This window comes from Acanthopagrus latus, chromosome 8 (genome assembly GCF_904848185.1).
Source record: "Acanthopagrus latus isolate v.2019 chromosome 8, fAcaLat1.1, whole genome shotgun sequence".
Lineage (NCBI taxonomy): Eukaryota > Metazoa > Chordata > Actinopteri > Spariformes > Sparidae > Acanthopagrus > Acanthopagrus latus.
In genome coordinates, this window is record NC_051046.1 from 18,162,023 (window position 1) to 18,179,332 (window position 17,310).

A 17,310-nucleotide genomic window follows, 5' to 3' on the forward strand; every position below is an offset into this window, starting at 1 on the left:
CAAGTACAATTTTGAGCTACTTGTACTTTACATTAATTTTCTGCTATTTTATACTTCTACTCAATGACATTTTGAAGACAAATATTTTACTCCTAATTCCACTAGATTTATTTGATTACTTAAGGTGCTAGTTATTTTGCAGAGTATGTGCCACATCAGAGCATAAAATAGCATATTTTGCATTAAAAAAAGATAATATTGAATATCAGATCTGACATTCAGTTGACCCACAGAATACAGTATATATGCACATACATGTAATTATATTCTTAATATACTTTACCTGTACATTTTATACTTAAGTACTTTTAATATCAGATGCTTTAAAACTTTTACTTAAATACTATTCATATGTGTAAATTTGCTTTTATCAAAGACAACATCTTTTTCACAAGAATGACGTTTTGTTAGCAGATCAGTGCAAAAGATTTAAGCAAAGAGCAACCAGACACCGTAAGTGTTCATGGTTTCATCGATACTAAAAATAATTCATGAAAAAATATCTGTGAATGCAAACTTCACCTATAGTGAAACTACATTAGTAGATTAAATGCTGTATTACATCAGCATTGCCCTTCATTACAGCTAATAACTGCAGGAAGAGATAATCTGTCTCTGGTTTGGGAGCAGCAAGTCTTTCTTCAGCTATTTTTAAAGATTTTGTCTGATTCTGCGCTTCAGCTTCAATATTCGAGGCTGTCTGTATGACCTCACCAACTGGCAGGAGAGGACCAGATCTTCCTCTCTCTCCCTCCCCCCTCTCTCTCTCTCTTTCCAACATCTAAATGTGTGGTAGAGTTTGAATAAAGCTTCTTTCTGCTCTCCTACTCAGGAAGGAGCACGAGGCCCCTGGAGTTGCTGGCACTGGGAGCTTTGGAGCATCAACGGTACGTTTGCAACTCACCTCTGGAGTCCCTATTGAGGAATATTATGAAGGGGTTTTAGGGGATACTTTGACTCTTCTTCATCCTCTGACTGAGGGAAAGGTATTTGATCGAGGTATGGCACTCAGATGTCAAAGCAAATATTACTGCTTGAAACTTCGTTTTGCAATAGCTGGGAAGTAAATCATTATGAAGACAAATCAGATAAGACTAAAATGTGATTAGATCCTTTAGTATACTCATCTTGCTGTGGGAGTTGTGAGTTATTATTTGGACGTCTGCTGTGTTTTTTTAAGTTCTGCTGAGTTGACTGGTGAGGTGATATTGGAGTCGGCATCTCTCAACAACTAGCTTCTGTTTATGTTTGATTTGGTGGATTACTTTCTCTGCACTTTCTAACTTCATGCTGTAAATACCATAACAATATTAAATGTTTAATAACATAAGAAGTTCAACATTTCTATCCTGAATATGGAAATTAATTATATTTATTGGTTGGTTTACATTCTGGATGTCTTCCCTGGATGGAGAGTGGCATGTATGAACTTGTATCACATTAGTGAATTGTTTTATTCAATCAGTGTCTGAATTCATTACATCTTAATATGTCAGTAGTCATTACCCTCTACACTGTCAAATCTGACAAAGTGACTAATCTTAAAAGAAAATGTTAAAAAATGGGTAACCGGTTGCCTCAAAATTACCAAGTCGTCATTTTACATATTTAAAATGTTTTAGCTCATATGACTTAAATGTAATCATCAACTATACTTGGTAGTAGTTGTCAGCTTTTAAAATTTACAGTGTAGTGATTTGTGGTGTGAGACTTTCTGGCTTGTGACCCTAAAAACGAAACATGCTTTTCTGCTTTTCTATCATCTAAGACCACAAAGAACACAAACTCTTGTAGGGGTCCAACATCCAAGTTTGGTACCACTAATGGCATTACTTGTAAAATGAAATGATCAGCGGTGCAGCCTCTCTGATGGTTTAAATGTAATCATACATCCAGTGCTGTCACACTTTCATATAATCAGTTTCCAAACTGGTGCCAGATAAGTCTTTAATGGAAAAGCAGGAAAATTATATTTTGCGGGAGTGACATCCTGTTACTATGGTAACATAAGGCTGTGTGAGTGCCTGTTGTGAATTGTAATTTTCAGATGTCAGAAATGATTTCTTTTAAAGGTTTCAGTTAAAGCAAATGTCTTGACACTTTTTGTACTTAAGATAATCTTGAAGTTACAAAACTGACATTTGAGATGTCGGCCTATTTGAATGTTTGACACTTTAATGTGCACAAGCTGCAGAAGCGTCTCTCTGATAGACTGCTGAGTATGTAGGCATGTACTAACGCACCCATAAGCACCTGTGAATATGAATCTTTTCATTTCACTGTACAAGAGTCTGTGTGTGTTCTCTAACACAGGCCGTACAGTACGTGTCAATGCCATGACATGTGTACACACACATCTTTACCAGGGGCATCGGACGTGCGCTCCCACACATCCCCTTGGTGATCTATGAGTGTTAGTCTGTGTTTTCTGTGAGTGCACACAGTATCAATGTCAACTCTGTTCCTCTGCTGAGGGACTCTGGAGGATTGGAGGAGAGTGGGTGGAGGTGGGAGGAGGTGGGGGTGGTGGTGATGGGGGGTGCTCCCCTGGATGCCCGCCTTGTGTTTACCTTGGCAAGGTTGCAGCCTCAGGCCCTGCCCCTGGCTGTTGCTGGAACAGACCAAGGCCTTATTGCCCTCTACCTCAGCTGGGAGCGGAACATACCACAGTAACTGAACAGGGGAGCTGCAGCCACCCCACCGACTGAATGAACACACTGTGGAGCGGCGGCTGACCTGGCCTGGCGAGGCTCACTCACGAATGCTAGTGCACGTAATGAAGAGGCCACAGTGTAAATTATGCATTTAAAGAGAGACGGGTATCTGTTCAGTGACCGGATAGTAAGAAGTAAGGAGTTGAGGTTGTGGTGTGCTTGGCTCGAGTTTTAGCTGGCATTCTCTGTGTTAATACATTGTGAGGGTGTGAGCACAGTGCTACCTGGGTGTTGCTGTCTTTCTTTATCCATTTGTTGGAAGCCAGCTTTGACAGTAACAGTTGGGAATGGAATGTGATGCAATATAACATATAAAGCACAGCCAGGAAATATAATAAATTAACTTTTTGCTCATAGATATCCTCTATATGCATCCATTATCTGTAACACTAAAAACACACACCACTTGAGTAACTTAATATGAGGCTGCAACGCCACATTCAACGAATTTCTCCATCACTGATTGGTGTGGTTAGGTGTGACCAGGAGTGCGCTCTTTTCCCACACCCAGCTGTGATGTCACATTGCACACACACTCTGGAGTACACTGGCACATCACTGCAGCCAGGTGAGACATATTTTCAGAAGATGTTCACTTGGCATTAGATATGTTTTTTTGCTTCAAGGTATCAATATGAAGTAAATGTAGTTTGTATAATGTAATGGCTGTAAAATGACACCATCAGGAATTGTTCCCTCAAAAGGTGAAATGCGAAAAAAAAAAATTCCCAGATCAACAGACTGTGACAACATTACAGCTTTGTCCATATGTCAAAGACATCAATGTATTGTGCCGAACAGACACCACAACAATATGCTGCTGCCCCGAGCCTCTCAGTCCAGGTGGAGTCAGCCAATAGGAGAAAATCAAATCAAATCAAGTAATTTATGTAGTGGGTTTAGGTGTATATCCCTTCAAAATTTGCTGAATATATAAATGTAAATGTAAATTACAGACCCAAATTTTGCTTTGGAAACAACTTTATTTCTTTTGTAAGACTACAGTTGGGGCATTTCAGCTTCATCGATAGTGATAGTTGAGAGGGATGGGAGGATGACATGCAGCAAAGGGCCCAGCCTCGGTGCAAACACTGCTATAACACATGGGTTGTTGCTTGTTGTTGGAAAGTGATTTAGGGAAAGTATCAATGTGGTAAAACTCCAGAGGAGTTGGGAAAAGTTAAGCCTGAAAGCATGAAAGCCTGAAAACCAAGGTTTGATTATGGGAAAGCCCTGATCGCTTCCAAATTTGAGAAAACAAAAAAGGTCTACATATGCTGTGTGGTATTTTATGTTTCCTCCTGAACTGGACCAACTTTCATTCTCAGACAGACTGCAGGGCAAATATTAATCCTGCTGTATGTCCTGGATCTGTGGAACTCTGAGAATGTCAGCCACCCACACACACACCTACACACGCACACACACACACACACACACACACACACGCCCATGTTCTTATAGTTTGTAGTAGACACACAGACATGAAGTATAAACGCCATACAATATGCCATGCATTACCACCAGAGTATTTACAGTAAGGGTATATGTGTTAATGCTGAGTCATTTGAACTTCACCTCCTCAGATCAGCCACTCAAATTCAGCTCATACTGTGTGACTGTGGTCTTCAGGTTTATTGGTTGTAAATGTCTCCATGTGGGTGTTTGGAATGAACCGGGTGCTTTCTGCAGACTGCCATGGGGCTTGTGAACGCAGCACAATGAGGGTTCAGTTGGGACTCGCAACGGTTTGTCTGTTTGACGGTTCTGCACGTCACTGCAGTGGAAAGTTGAGAGAAAGTAACCAGTGTGGTCATCAGGGTTTGACTGATGTGATAGCAAAGCTGAGGTTTTTGGAATGAACTTGATGGCTGCAAACATAAAAAAATATTTAGATTAAAAACCCTCAGAGGATTTTAGCCATAGGAGCTAAATAGTTAGTATTTCTGTGTTAACTCTTTATGGATCATTGTCGTTTATAGATCTCCTCCATATGTTTGTAAAGTGATGTATAACAATTTTCCAAACTGACTTGTTTATAACCACATTAAAATCCATAAAAATGGCACCATTCTGTCTTTCTCATAAAAAACAATTCTGAATATATGACTATGCAAATATCATTAACTTTACAGTTCAACCACTGTCTGCAACTTTGCTCCAAAGTCTATTCTCAGGGTTTTTTGCGCAGGAGTTTTCAGGTTTCCACACCACACTTGTGTGTGCTGAATAACAAAACAGGATTGAATTCCAAAATATTTGTAATGTTACAAATCATGCTCTTGTTTCCTGACTTTACATTGAAGCACTGAAGAGTCTACAGCAAAGTTGTTGTTATAAACTAAAAGCCACAATCAGAATGCTAATATGCTCACAATGACGATGCTAATATACTGATGGCAAGTATGATGTTTGAGAGGTGTAGTATAGCAGAGTATATAGTTAAGCCAAGGTTGATGCTGATGTCATTAGTTTTGCAGGAATTTGCTCATCACAGTACTGGACACACACACTTTTTACCTGATGATGGCGACAGATAGAAGTCAGAGAAACACCAAAGCTGTTGCAATCCATCCTGTGGGGAACAAGGATGTCAGTACAACATATTGTGCCTATGCATCTTATAGATGTTGTGATATTTTACTGAATAAGAAAAAAAATAATTGTACCTGTTGGTGGTGTTTGGTGAAAAGTCATGATCATGAATGTCCTGAGGATTCATCTTCTGGGGAGCTGAGAAACTTCCGCAAGAGCAAAATTCTCTCAGGACAACCTCGTGGTGGCACTAGGGGAAAGTCAGGAGATCACCAAAGTCAGCACACGTCATCCTGTGCTCTATGAATGTCTACACATTAGATTTGAAAATATTTCAGTCTGAATCAAAGTGGTAGACCAACCATCCTTCGAGGCCGTGCCATTTCAATTGTCAATTTCAATGAAATAAAAGCGAATTCACAGCAGCTTTAACACAGATACAGTATATAGGTAAATTTCCATTGTCCTATTTCCATTGTAGCTAATGGGGGTGACGTTGTAACCAAATTCACTGAATATCCTGGATAACATGGGGTATAAATGTAAGCGCAAAGGAATTAGGAAAAATACAGTGGCATTCAGGAGAAGAGGAAATGATAATAAACCTGCTTATTCATTCTCACACTTACTTCACTGTTCCTTCATTGAGTGTATCTGGTGGTTATTACATTCCCTCTGTATGCTCCCTTTGTCTGGTCTTTTTGCTAAATATAGCCGACTTATGATCAGTAAGTGATGTAAAGAGCAAATATCAACATTAACATCAAAATGACATTGAGCTCTGCCTGTCCTTTCGGTCACTGATCATGCTGTTCAAACATTTGGGTATTCTTTCAGGTAACCATGACCCCTCTGCTTCTGCTGTGTGTGTCCTTGCCCCTCATCTCGGCAACAATACTGTTCGAAGACCAGGAAGGTGAGAGTTGAAAAAACCTTGAAAACTACAGTATCAGTTGTTGAATTTCAGTTTCATTCAATGTATCTTTATCTTCATCATCACTGTATAAAAAAAGGGATTCATTAGTACCGATATTTTCCGTTTAATGTTACAGTCTAGATTTAAAACTGATGCCTCTATACGACCTGTAAGAGGCATGTGAGTGTATGCAGCATCCACAACCGTTCATTTACAGCAAAAGGCAGACAAATGGTCTAACATTGCAGGACAGTTTAAAAACAAATTAGCAAAATCAGTACAGCAGAATGATAAACATCACCTTTTTTATTCCCCCTTTTTTTTCCTTTTCAAAACCTGGTGCTTACATTACCCAAAATGCAACTGAGCCATTTAATGACACCCCTTGAGGTAGTTTCTCAGATAACATGCAGCTTCTTCTGGAGCCAAAACAGGCTATGTACTACTTCACATATGAAGTTCTACTCCCCAAGACCTTAAAACACACTTAAATGGGTAAACTTGGTGGCATTAGCCTGTAAGCTTAGATGGTGGATGGATCCCTGGTTCCTTTACAGTTCTGCCCTGTCACACCCATGTGTGAATATGTGTAGAGGTTAAGCACTTGGTGCTATATAAGCACAGTACACTCTCCATTTTACTATTTGTATAAAGGCTTTACCACAGCCCACAGCTCACATGACTGTTAGAGATGTTGCCATTGGCAACACTGGGTTGTATCCTCATCGGCAAATAGTAACACTAATTAATTAATCATGCTTCTCTACCCCAGACATGGATGGCACACTGCGTGTCAGCATCCCCATGGAGATGCCTCTCCAGCCTCTGCTGGGCAGTAAGGTAGTGGTACCGTGCTACTTCCAGGACAACACTGTCAATGACCCCGGAGCACCGACCATCGCCCCACTCTCCCACCGCATCAAATGGACCTATGTCACCAAGGAAAAAGTCACCACGATCCTGGTGGCGTCAGAGGGAAAAGTTAAACCGGAGAATGAGTATTTGGACAGAGTGACGATGATCAACTACCCACTTGTACCTACTGACGCCACCATTGAGATAACAGAGCTGAGGTCCAAAGATTCTGGCATCTACCGCTGTGAGGTGATGCACGGCATTGAGGACAACTATGACTCTGTGGAGATCCAGGTTCAAGGTAGACAAACTTCCATCAATGGTTGTTGAAACATACAGAAACTTAGACCTTATAATTGTATCTCAAAAGTTCTCTCAACTAAAGGTCAACAGGATGATGTTTTATCCCACAAGAAAATGTTCTAAACTTCTACAAACCAGTTTTGCATCAAATTGCAGGTGTTCTTAAGACTTTTTCTAATTACTATTCTGCTATATAGGTGTTTTGTTGGGTACAAAGAAGGATATTTAGAGTAAATGATTTGGTTGAGTCTTAATCAAGCCCACTGTCTCACCATGGACATTGAGGTCATGGACAAAATTCAAAAAAAACATTGCTCATGATATAAAACATTTCTTCTGTGTCTCACAGGTATTGTGTTCCACTACCGAGCCATCTCCACCCGCTACACCCTGACATTTGAGAAGGCCAAGGCAGCCTGCATCCAGAACAGTGCCACCATTGCCACTCCAGAACAGCTCCAAGCTGCTTATGATGACGGATACCACCAGTGTGATGCTGGATGGCTCTCTGATCAGACTGTCAGGTAGTGTCCATCCATCCATCCATCCATCCATCCATCCATTCATCCATCCATCCTTCCATCCATCCTTCCATCCATCCACCCAGTAAATACACTGGCCGTTAACTTAGTCTCAACACTGTCCTATCCAGAGGGATTTTACTTTGATGATCAGCTGGGACAGTCCAATAAATATGTCTATTGCCAATGACTCTCAAAACTACAAATATAACTACTGGACAGTCGGGTTTCGGCCACAGGTGTACTGGACCTTTATCGTCAAGCTGAAAACAATATACAGTTGCAGTTTGGTTAGGATTATGCCTGATTTATGCTACAATTACTATGAGAATTATGTAAACATTGTATTACATACATGATGTTAGTTAAGAAAATGTTGATCATTTTCATCAAAGTCCATCTGCTGACTGACATCTCTCTTCACCTCTCCAGATATCCCATCCAGGAGCCACGGGAGCGTTGCTATGGAGACAAGGAAACCTTTCCTGGCGTGAGAACCTATGGCATCAGAGATGTTAACGAGACCTACGACGTGTACTGTTTTGCTGAGAAGATGTCAGGTACACTCATCTAACAAAAGCTACCCGACCCACATGAACCGTCTGCACTGTCTACACAGCTGTGGACTGTCATGTCAGTGTGCTGTCTGTGTCGTCCTCTCTCCTTCCAGGCAGAGTCTTCTACTCCATGTCTGTAGAGAAGTTCAGCTTCTATGAAGCAGGTGACCAGTGTGCTAAACTTGGAGCTCGGCTCGCCACCACTGGAGAGCTTTACCTGGCCTGGCAGGCCGGCATGGATGTGTGTAATGCTGGCTGGCTGGGGGACAGGAGTGTGCGTTACCCCATCAACATCGCCAGGCCTCAGTGTGGAGGGGGGCTCCTGGGAGTGAGAACCATTTACCTGTTCCCCAACCAGACAGGATACCCCTACCCAGACTCTCGCTATGATGCTATCTGCTTCCAAGGTAAACACTTGATGGTGAACAAGAGAAACCATTCTCTTTGTTGGAAAAATAATTCATGTTTATTCTGTAAAGAAGTTATATAGATTTGATTTCTTCTTTAGGATTTCAATATATCGGCTATTCTTTGCATTGGAATCATCAACATTAAACTGGTGTTTCTCACTAAAGCTTCAGAATTGTCTGCAATCTTTTGTCCACAGCTGGTGAGGATGTAGGTGCTGTGCCCATGAGGACTACCCCTTTTCCAGACATCATCCGCATGACACCTGCTCCTGGACTGTACCCAAGCCTCACAACTCCACCTGAGGAGATCATTGGTGGGAAAGTCAACACCCTCTTCCCACTGCCCGTCCCACCCAGTGTGACGGACACCTACTCTAAAGTGACTCCTGTGGTACGAGAGCCTGGACTCGATCTGACTGGCATTGATGTTGCAATGGCTCCCACAGGTAAGTTGTAAATGACCTATTATTGTTCAAACTATGAGAAAACGCTAACAATTTGCAGTTGGGGAAAAATGCACAATGAGGATCTAAAGATAACTGAACAAAGCAGGCTGAGCTCCTTTGGTCCTGTACTTCTTCTCCTCCCTCCCTCTCATGTCACAGGTGTAGTGTTCCACTACCGACCCATCACTGGTCGCTACACTCTGACCTTCCTGGAGGCTCAGCAGGCCTGCAAAACAATTGGTGCTGTCATCGCCAGCCCTCAGCAGCTGCAGGCGGCCTTCGAGAAAGGCCTTCACCAGTGTGATGCTGGCTGGCTCCGCGACCAGACTGTCAGGTGAGCTGGAGGCAACAGTATCCTTATTTTCATCCAAAACTGCAAAACTGTGATTGGATAAAAAACATTTCTGAAAAATTCTTCCTGTCTCAATGGGGAATTTGTTTTTTTAAAAATCCAGTATTCATAGTCGCTTGTGAAAAAAGGTTTATTTGGAAAAAAAAAAACACAGATTCCTGGAGGAATATTACAGCCAGTGAAATTCTTATCTGTATCCACATTCTCTTTCATGCTCAGGTATCCCATCGTATCACCCAGAGACAACTGTGCTGGTAATCTCCCACACCTCCCAGGAGTCAGATCCTACGGTCTGAGGCCAGCTACTGAGCTCTATGATGTATTTTGTTATGTGGAACGTCTGCAAGGTGAGTATTTCTTACCATTTACAAAAACTCATATATCTATCACCCTTTGAACTCTTCTGAATTCTTGTAAATGCTTCTCCCAGGCGAAGTCTTCTTCACCAGCGACTACGACAGCTTCTCCTATGATGAAGCCGTGCAGCACTGTCAGAAACTCAACACCACCCTGGCCACAACTGGACAGCTGTACTCTGCCTGGAAACAAGGGCTTGACAAGTGCCGCCCAGGCTGGTTGTTGGACCGCAGCGTCCGCTACCCCATAACAACCCCCAGGTCCCACTGTGGAGGCGGCCAGGTCGGGGTCCAGATCATCTACGCGTTCCCCAACCAGACAGGATTTCCTGACGAGCACTCACGCTATGATGCCTACTGTTTTAAAGGTAGGAAAGATGTAGCCACGTTTATGTTATGTTGTATTTTAATGGAAAGATAAACACATAAATGACAACATTTGCCCACCTGCTAAGTCACGCTGAAACTTGCAAGCTGTTTATTAAAAAGCTCTCCTTTCAGCCAGATTCACGGACATAAGATGGCATGCCTCTCCTAACATCTTGCATTCTTTAGAATAAAGTGATCACAAACCTACTAAATAGTTATGCACAGTTTAGTAACTTTATTTTATATGAATTCTGGACATTGTCTTTGGCAAAAAAGAGACGAGAGAGAGAGAGTTTCTGTGTCAGGGCTGCCAATGTGTTGATGCACAGCTATGCAGTTAAAAGTACATACAACACAAGACAATTTCTCTCCAAATCCAGCGACAATGCTCACAAATGTTTACAGTGCTTAGAGAGCTGTGTATGTCTTAAACAATTAAACTCTACAGGGTGTGTATTTGACGGAATTAATTTCAACTCACCATAACAACTTGATACTGTATTGCAGCGATTCCTGTATTCCTAGGCGATACTTTACTGCAGTTGCCAGGGAGTATAGTGGAAGATCACGGAGAAGTTCAACTAGTTTGTCATCATGCAACCGAACCAGAACCACCAGAAGCAATCAATGGTGGACTCCAGTGGATGCCCTAAGTCCCTTATTGGGGTTAAGACTGTCATCATTTAGCTAATTTGCAGTCAGTTCTGCAGTTAGCAATCCCCTCTTGGGCAGGGATATCTGAAAATGTATTTTCTCTTTTACTGCATGAGCAGAGGAAGAGGAATAATTAGTTACTAACTAAACACTATAGCGCTGTTTAGCACTTATTCTAATAAAAATAGAAGCTTACAGCTGCTTTAAGTTCAGTCAGAGTCACACATCGGGGATAAATGGTTGAAATAATTAGCTAAACGTAAAGAGAAATAAGTTGTTAGTTTTGCCAAATTACTTATTTCTTTAAAAACATTGCTCTTGATTAACTAATCTGTTTTCTCATTCTGTCTTTTTCAGCTGAAATTGAAACCAGAGTGAATCTGACAATAGTGACGACGGATGTTATCAAAGAAACAACAGTCGCAGTCGATCACTTTGCTCCCACTGGTAAGACAGATGCATTAAATCTGCTCTCTTGAGTCCTTGTTACAAGGCTTGAGCTTGAATATTTTCACAATACATGAGCCTAAATTTGCACGTCTGTTCATTAATATCATCATTGATAATTCTGTGCATCTTCATCATCTCAGCTTTGTTTTGTCTGCTCTTCCGTTTTTAGTTGAAACTACTGTTTCCTACAATGAAACTGAAGCCACAGGAAATATTACTGAAGTAGAGGAGATTATTAACAAGACGACCATCACGACTCATCAAGTTGCTCCTACTGGTAAGAATGTGTGAATGAACGGTGTCTCTCTGCAAACATGACAATATAACTCAATCTGTGTTTCGTATCTGATGTACTCTCTGTCTGGACATTTCCCACAGTGAGACCCATCTTACCTCCACTCCCTGTCGATGAGTCTGGCTCTGGTTCAGCTGATCAGTCAGCTAGTGGGGAGATCCCTGTGGAGTCCAGCACCTCTAGTGCCAGCGGTGTTGACTCCTCTGGTTCTGGACAGGAGGTCATCTTCAGCGGACGCACTGATGTCTTCTCCGGAGAGGAATCTGGCTCTGGAGGTCCGCAGGAGGCAGAAGGAGGAAGTGCTGCAATTGTCACATCTGGAGAACTGGGAAGTGCTTCTGGATCTGGGGAGGGCCCTGACAGACAACACTCTGGCTCTGGTGTATCAGGATCAGGTTTTAGCAGTGACGGTGGGGACATGAGTGGCGAGTCGATTATCATCATAGTGGATGGGAAGATGGTGGAGGTGTCAAAACACGAAAAGCCAACGGAGCAGGAATTAGGACAGGGAGGCATTGATACCAGTGGGGGTTTCTTGGAATCAAGTGCATCTGGATCAGGAGGAGCGTCTGCATCGGGGTCCGGTGGATTTTCTGGCATCTCGTTTGTTGACCACAGTGCTGTGGACCTCACAGTCCAGCCGTCTGGGGAGCAGGAGGTGTCTGGATATCGCCCCTTCGGATCAGGGTTCCACAGTGGCTTTCCATCTGGTGTCTCAGGCAGCGCCTCTGCCTCTGGGGACTTGCCTCGGGGTGATGTGATCTACCTTACAGACAACGACATGATGGAAGTGACCGTAGTGCCACAGGTACGCCAACCTGAGCAGGGTCGAGGGGTTGTGGAGGTAAGCGGAGAGGGAAGTGGGTCAGGGGTCCATCTTGAATTCAGTGGTACTTTGGACCAGAGGTTGCATTTCTCAGGAAGTGGAGTCCCTCATGAAACGCCAGCTGGCTATAATGAGTACATTGAGAGCCCTGGCCAATCAGGACTCTGGGAAGAGAGTCAGGAAGGCCGTGCAGGACCTACAGAGTATGTGGTGACTCCAGACGCAGGCTACACCAGCCCAACCACTGCACCGTCAGTATCACTGGAAACCCCAGCAGTTGTGGAGCAGCCTGAAGTCGTGGAAGGTATGTGGTTCAGGTATTTAGCCCAAAACATGTTCAACATTTCAGTGTAGCGCCATGGATGAACAGGAATGACACAATCAGTCATTAGGTCTCTTTTTCTCTACACTCAGCCTCTGCAGACCCCTGCGATCCAAACCCCTGCAGCTCAGGATCCTGCTCTGTGCAGGATGGAGTCGCTGTGTGTCAGTGTCCCAGTGGTTTCACTGGTGAAGACTGCTCAACACGTGAGTCACCGAACCACCACAACTAACAGCACATTGTTTATAAAGCCATTTAGCTGATAATTTAAGGAATCCAACTGATACCAATATAGAAAAAGTTTGCCTCACTGTGTGGTGATGTGTGTGTTTGTGCGTGTAGCTGTGCAGGGCTGTGCTGAAGGCTGGTTGGAGTTCATGGGCAGCTGTTACCTCCACTTTGCTGAGAGAGACACCTGGTCTGAGGCCGAGCAACGCTGCCAGGAGCTCAACGCCCACCTGGTCAGCATCGGCTCTCAGGAGGAGCAGGAGTTTGTCAACTGTGAGTAAGTGTGTGAGTGTGTGTGTCTAGCTGGTCTTGGGGCAACTTTGTGCCTTTTTTTTTTTTTTTTATAAAGGGACATATTTTTCTTATCCATCTTTCTTTTTTTATCCATCTAGATTGTTTTATTGTTAGTTGTAGTACAGGTTTTTCATGATATTGGCTGTAGAGAGTCTCTTGATTTATGTGATTAGTGTGCATTAATACCTGTTATATGTAATATGGACTGCAGTAAAGAGAAATAAGTGTTCAAACTTTGGGGACTACTTTAAATGGGAGATGAAAAACACATTTTCTAGTTGAAATTCAACAACCATCAATGCATTCATCTCCTCCTATACATGCTGATCTTATTCACATCTTAAATACATCGACTGGGTGACTGGCAGGCTGTACCCCTGAACTGATCTGACTGGGTTGTTTACAAACCCAGGACCTTATTGCTGACTCATTTTTCTTCTGACTACTACTACATACAAGGTATTGGTGGGATGTAAATATAGAATAAGGGGGCGTGGTGGATAAATTGTTTCAAAGCTAAAATTTTCTTTGCACTGCAGCTAACGGTCAGGACTACCAGTGGATTGGGCTTAATGACAAAGATATGCAGAATGAGTTCCACTGGACAGACGGAAGTCCTCTGGTGAGTTTGGCTCCTTCACAAATATCTACATAATCTGTTTTTCACTGTTTTCACTGATTGACTTTGTAACTTCCTCAGGCTTTTGAGAACTGGAGGACCAACCAGCCAGATAACTACTTCAACTCCGGAGAGGATTGTGTGGTGATGATCTGGCACGAGGGTGGACAGTGGAACGACGTGCCCTGTAACTACCACCTTCCCTTCACCTGCAAGGCTGGAGCTGGTAGGTTTACTGAGTTAGAATGTATGTCTGGTCAAGAAGTTATTGAATTGGATGTCACTGTATTGAACTAAAGCACCAAAACAAGAATCTTGATTGCTGTCATGGGACAACAACGAACCAGCAACCACGACCAGGAAAAGCTTCTTAACTATCACTTGATGTCTGTTCTTTATCTGTCACCTGTCTTCGTTTCCAGTCATGTGCGGAGCTCCCCCTGAGGTGGAACACAGCCGACCTATGGGCAGCAGCAGCGAGCGTTACCCTGTCAACTCTATAGTCCGCTACCAGTGTGACGCGGGCTACACACAGCGCCACCTGCCAGTGATACGCTGCAAGCCAGACGGGCAGTGGGAGGAGCCACAGGTGGAATGTACAGAAGGTACAGAGTTTTCAGGGAAATACTGAAATGTGATTCATTGTTAGAGGGCCGTGGAGAGGTCTGGCTATGCAAGACTACTCAAAATTCACTTAATTCAAGAACCAGAGTTGTAGTCGAATGGAGAATCAATACTAAAGTGGGGAGATTAAAACCTTGAAACAAACAGGGCATAATTTGTAGGATGTGTTAAAGTCGGCCAGCGTCAGTGAGCTTGTATTTTATACAGAGAAAACCTCCCGCAGAGCTAACCTTTCAACATCACACTGATGAAGAGCTCACAGTAGCTTTTGAACCGAGATCCTTTAACAGCACAAGTCAATTCAGGGTAGTTTATAAGTCTTTTGGCTGCTCGTGTTTACATGACATCATCAGTATTCGTACCTCTTCTTCCTCAGCTGGCACCAACAGCAACAGGCTACACAAAAGATCCCTGAGGAGGAGAAGTAAAGGGGTCAGCAGCCAACAGGAAATGAGGAAGCAGCTCTGAGCAGGAATGAAAGGACATGCAGCAGAGAGCCACAAAGGACCCCTCTTGCAAAGAAGCATGGACACCAATGCAAATGCCCGACCAAAAAGATAACATTCCCAACCATGTATATAAACACACTAAAGCACATTTAGACCGTGATAGTTTAACTGACTGACGTTTTGGATCTTTGAGTGTCACTCTGCACCTTCTGAAGGCAGTCCTCTTTGTATTTATGCTGTCTAATTTATAGCTGTGACCCAGTACTAGGGCATATTATTTCATTGCACAACACAACATTTTTCTGCAAACAGTTGCCAGCACTGCACACAAAGTAAGGTAGATAAAGTAGAGATATAAGAGGCTTTAGAGTGACACACAAAGTCCAAAACAACCCCTGAGAGAAGTGTTTTCAATTGCAGCTGGATTCTCTGAAGTAAAACACATTGTTACATAGACTTTTGCTATATTTTTAGGGCAATTTTTCTAGTGTTTCTTAGTGTTTTTTATTTCTTTTATTTGGTCTTAATCTCCTAATGGCTACAATCGTGTGCTTCAGGCCGGTGTAACAAACGGTTTCGTACATTGTAGACGAGGATGGTGATTTTCAAACTTTTTGGTTGTGAGACCTTAAATGATGGAGAGCAGTGGAATTTGGTTCTCTTTTCTTTGAGGCTTACGCAAACTTAGTCTTGCATAAAATCCCAAATTGAAGTAAGAGATACATTGATGCAGCAGAAATTGTTTTTAAATACCATAAATCATCTTTACAGACCCCCAAAAGTATCTTGTCACAACCTCAAGTTTGAGAACCACTGATCAGCTGCACCACCGCAGTATCAGATGTACTGAAATGATTGTGCTGTTCCGTTTGATGACGAATAGAAATCCAAGTTCAAGACGTGACTTAAGTCACTGCAACAGACCTGGATTCAAACAGTCGGCACTTGTGCACTTTTGGGAGTCTTCAGTCACTTCAGTGCTAATCATTTGAATCAAGTGCACCTTAAAAAACTCCACATAAAATGTTTAAGAGTCCTCATCTGTGGCTGACACATGGCAAGGAAACTATATAGAGTAACAAGTGAGAATTATTGTGTAGCGCTGACTCGACTGGAGCCTTCAGGAAGTCGACCTCTGTGGGTCACCTGTTGCATAAGATGCAGGTTGGGGTTTATTTTTGCGACTTCTTAAGAGCAATCAGCACCCTCAACACTCAACAGTCAACACTGTCTGATGTGAGAATCATGCATTTATAGATCTCACTGTAAATATTCTCTCTTCAATTCTCTGAACAGCAGGATCTGTCAATAACGTATCAGACGATTTCATCGTTCAATCAGTTCACCATCGACCTGTTTGTTGATTTGTTGGTTTAATTTACTGGTAAGTTGCAGATATTAATCAAGTAGGCACGATGGATTTTGACAGGAAGACAAATGGATTTTTATAGTAAACCCTCAGACATCTTTGCAGAGGTTTATTGCTTGTGTTTCATGTGTGTTATCAATAGAAATACTATTAAAACTTGAGAAATGACACAATTGTAGCGAAAAGAAGCTGTGAAAGCAGTAGAAATTATTCAAATGAAGAAGAAGAGGATGAAGAAGGAGAAGAAGAGGGTTGAGCTGGAGGAGGAGGTTTTAAAATGTTGACCATGACCTTTTAAAGGTCAAGATTTGCTTCAACTTTGAGAACAGATACTCGTGTCCATATCTGACTTCTCACAGAAAATTCACAAACACTGAAACGTGACCGCACACACAGTAAAATGGTTCTTTCATGGACACACCCACACTTCAATAAACACACTACAAATCAGTAAAGTGAATGAGTGAGCCTGACAAGGCCACCAAGAGAAACACCAAGCTTGCTTAAATAATGGTACGTTTTGTACAAATAAATACATGAATGATGATGAAAATGTTAAATCTATTACTCTACAGGATGAGCTCTTATTCCAACATGTAAGCAACTATGTGTAGAACTTATCTTTTGACAAATAAACCAAAATATGTGTAACATTGCAGACGGACAGATCCTAAATCCTGATGTGAACATGCAGTATGCTGTACTGTGCTGTGCCAAATAAAACTCTGAATCATCGACCTCTGTGAAATAATTGTGTGCACTTTTTACCCCGGGGTCATGACAATTTGTATTGACCAACTGCACAGGGCTCTTTGCACTGTATGTTACCTGACTTATAAACAATCA

The 17,310-nt window shown here is 42.3% G+C and overlaps 1 protein-coding gene across 1 annotated transcript; it reads left to right on the forward strand.

The window, feature by feature from the left end:
- The first annotated feature begins 804 nt into the window (after positions 1–804).
- LOC119025021 (aggrecan core protein-like) lies at positions 805–17,190 on the forward strand. Its single transcript, XM_037108304.1, has 19 exons — positions 805–887; positions 6,087–6,165; positions 6,938–7,321; positions 7,673–7,847; positions 8,277–8,404; positions 8,515–8,808; positions 9,009–9,257; positions 9,417–9,591; positions 9,829–9,956; positions 10,040–10,333; positions 11,346–11,435; positions 11,608–11,715; positions 11,817–12,863; positions 12,974–13,087; positions 13,224–13,382; positions 13,943–14,025; positions 14,104–14,248; positions 14,445–14,627; positions 15,023–17,190. The coding sequence occupies exons 2-19, from the start codon at positions 6,093–6,095 to the stop codon at positions 15,112–15,114; spliced, it is 3,921 nt and encodes a 1,306-aa protein (XP_036964199.1). The 5' UTR covers positions 805–887; positions 6,087–6,092; the 3' UTR covers positions 15,115–17,190.
- The last annotated feature ends 120 nt before the right edge of the window (positions 17,191–17,310 follow it).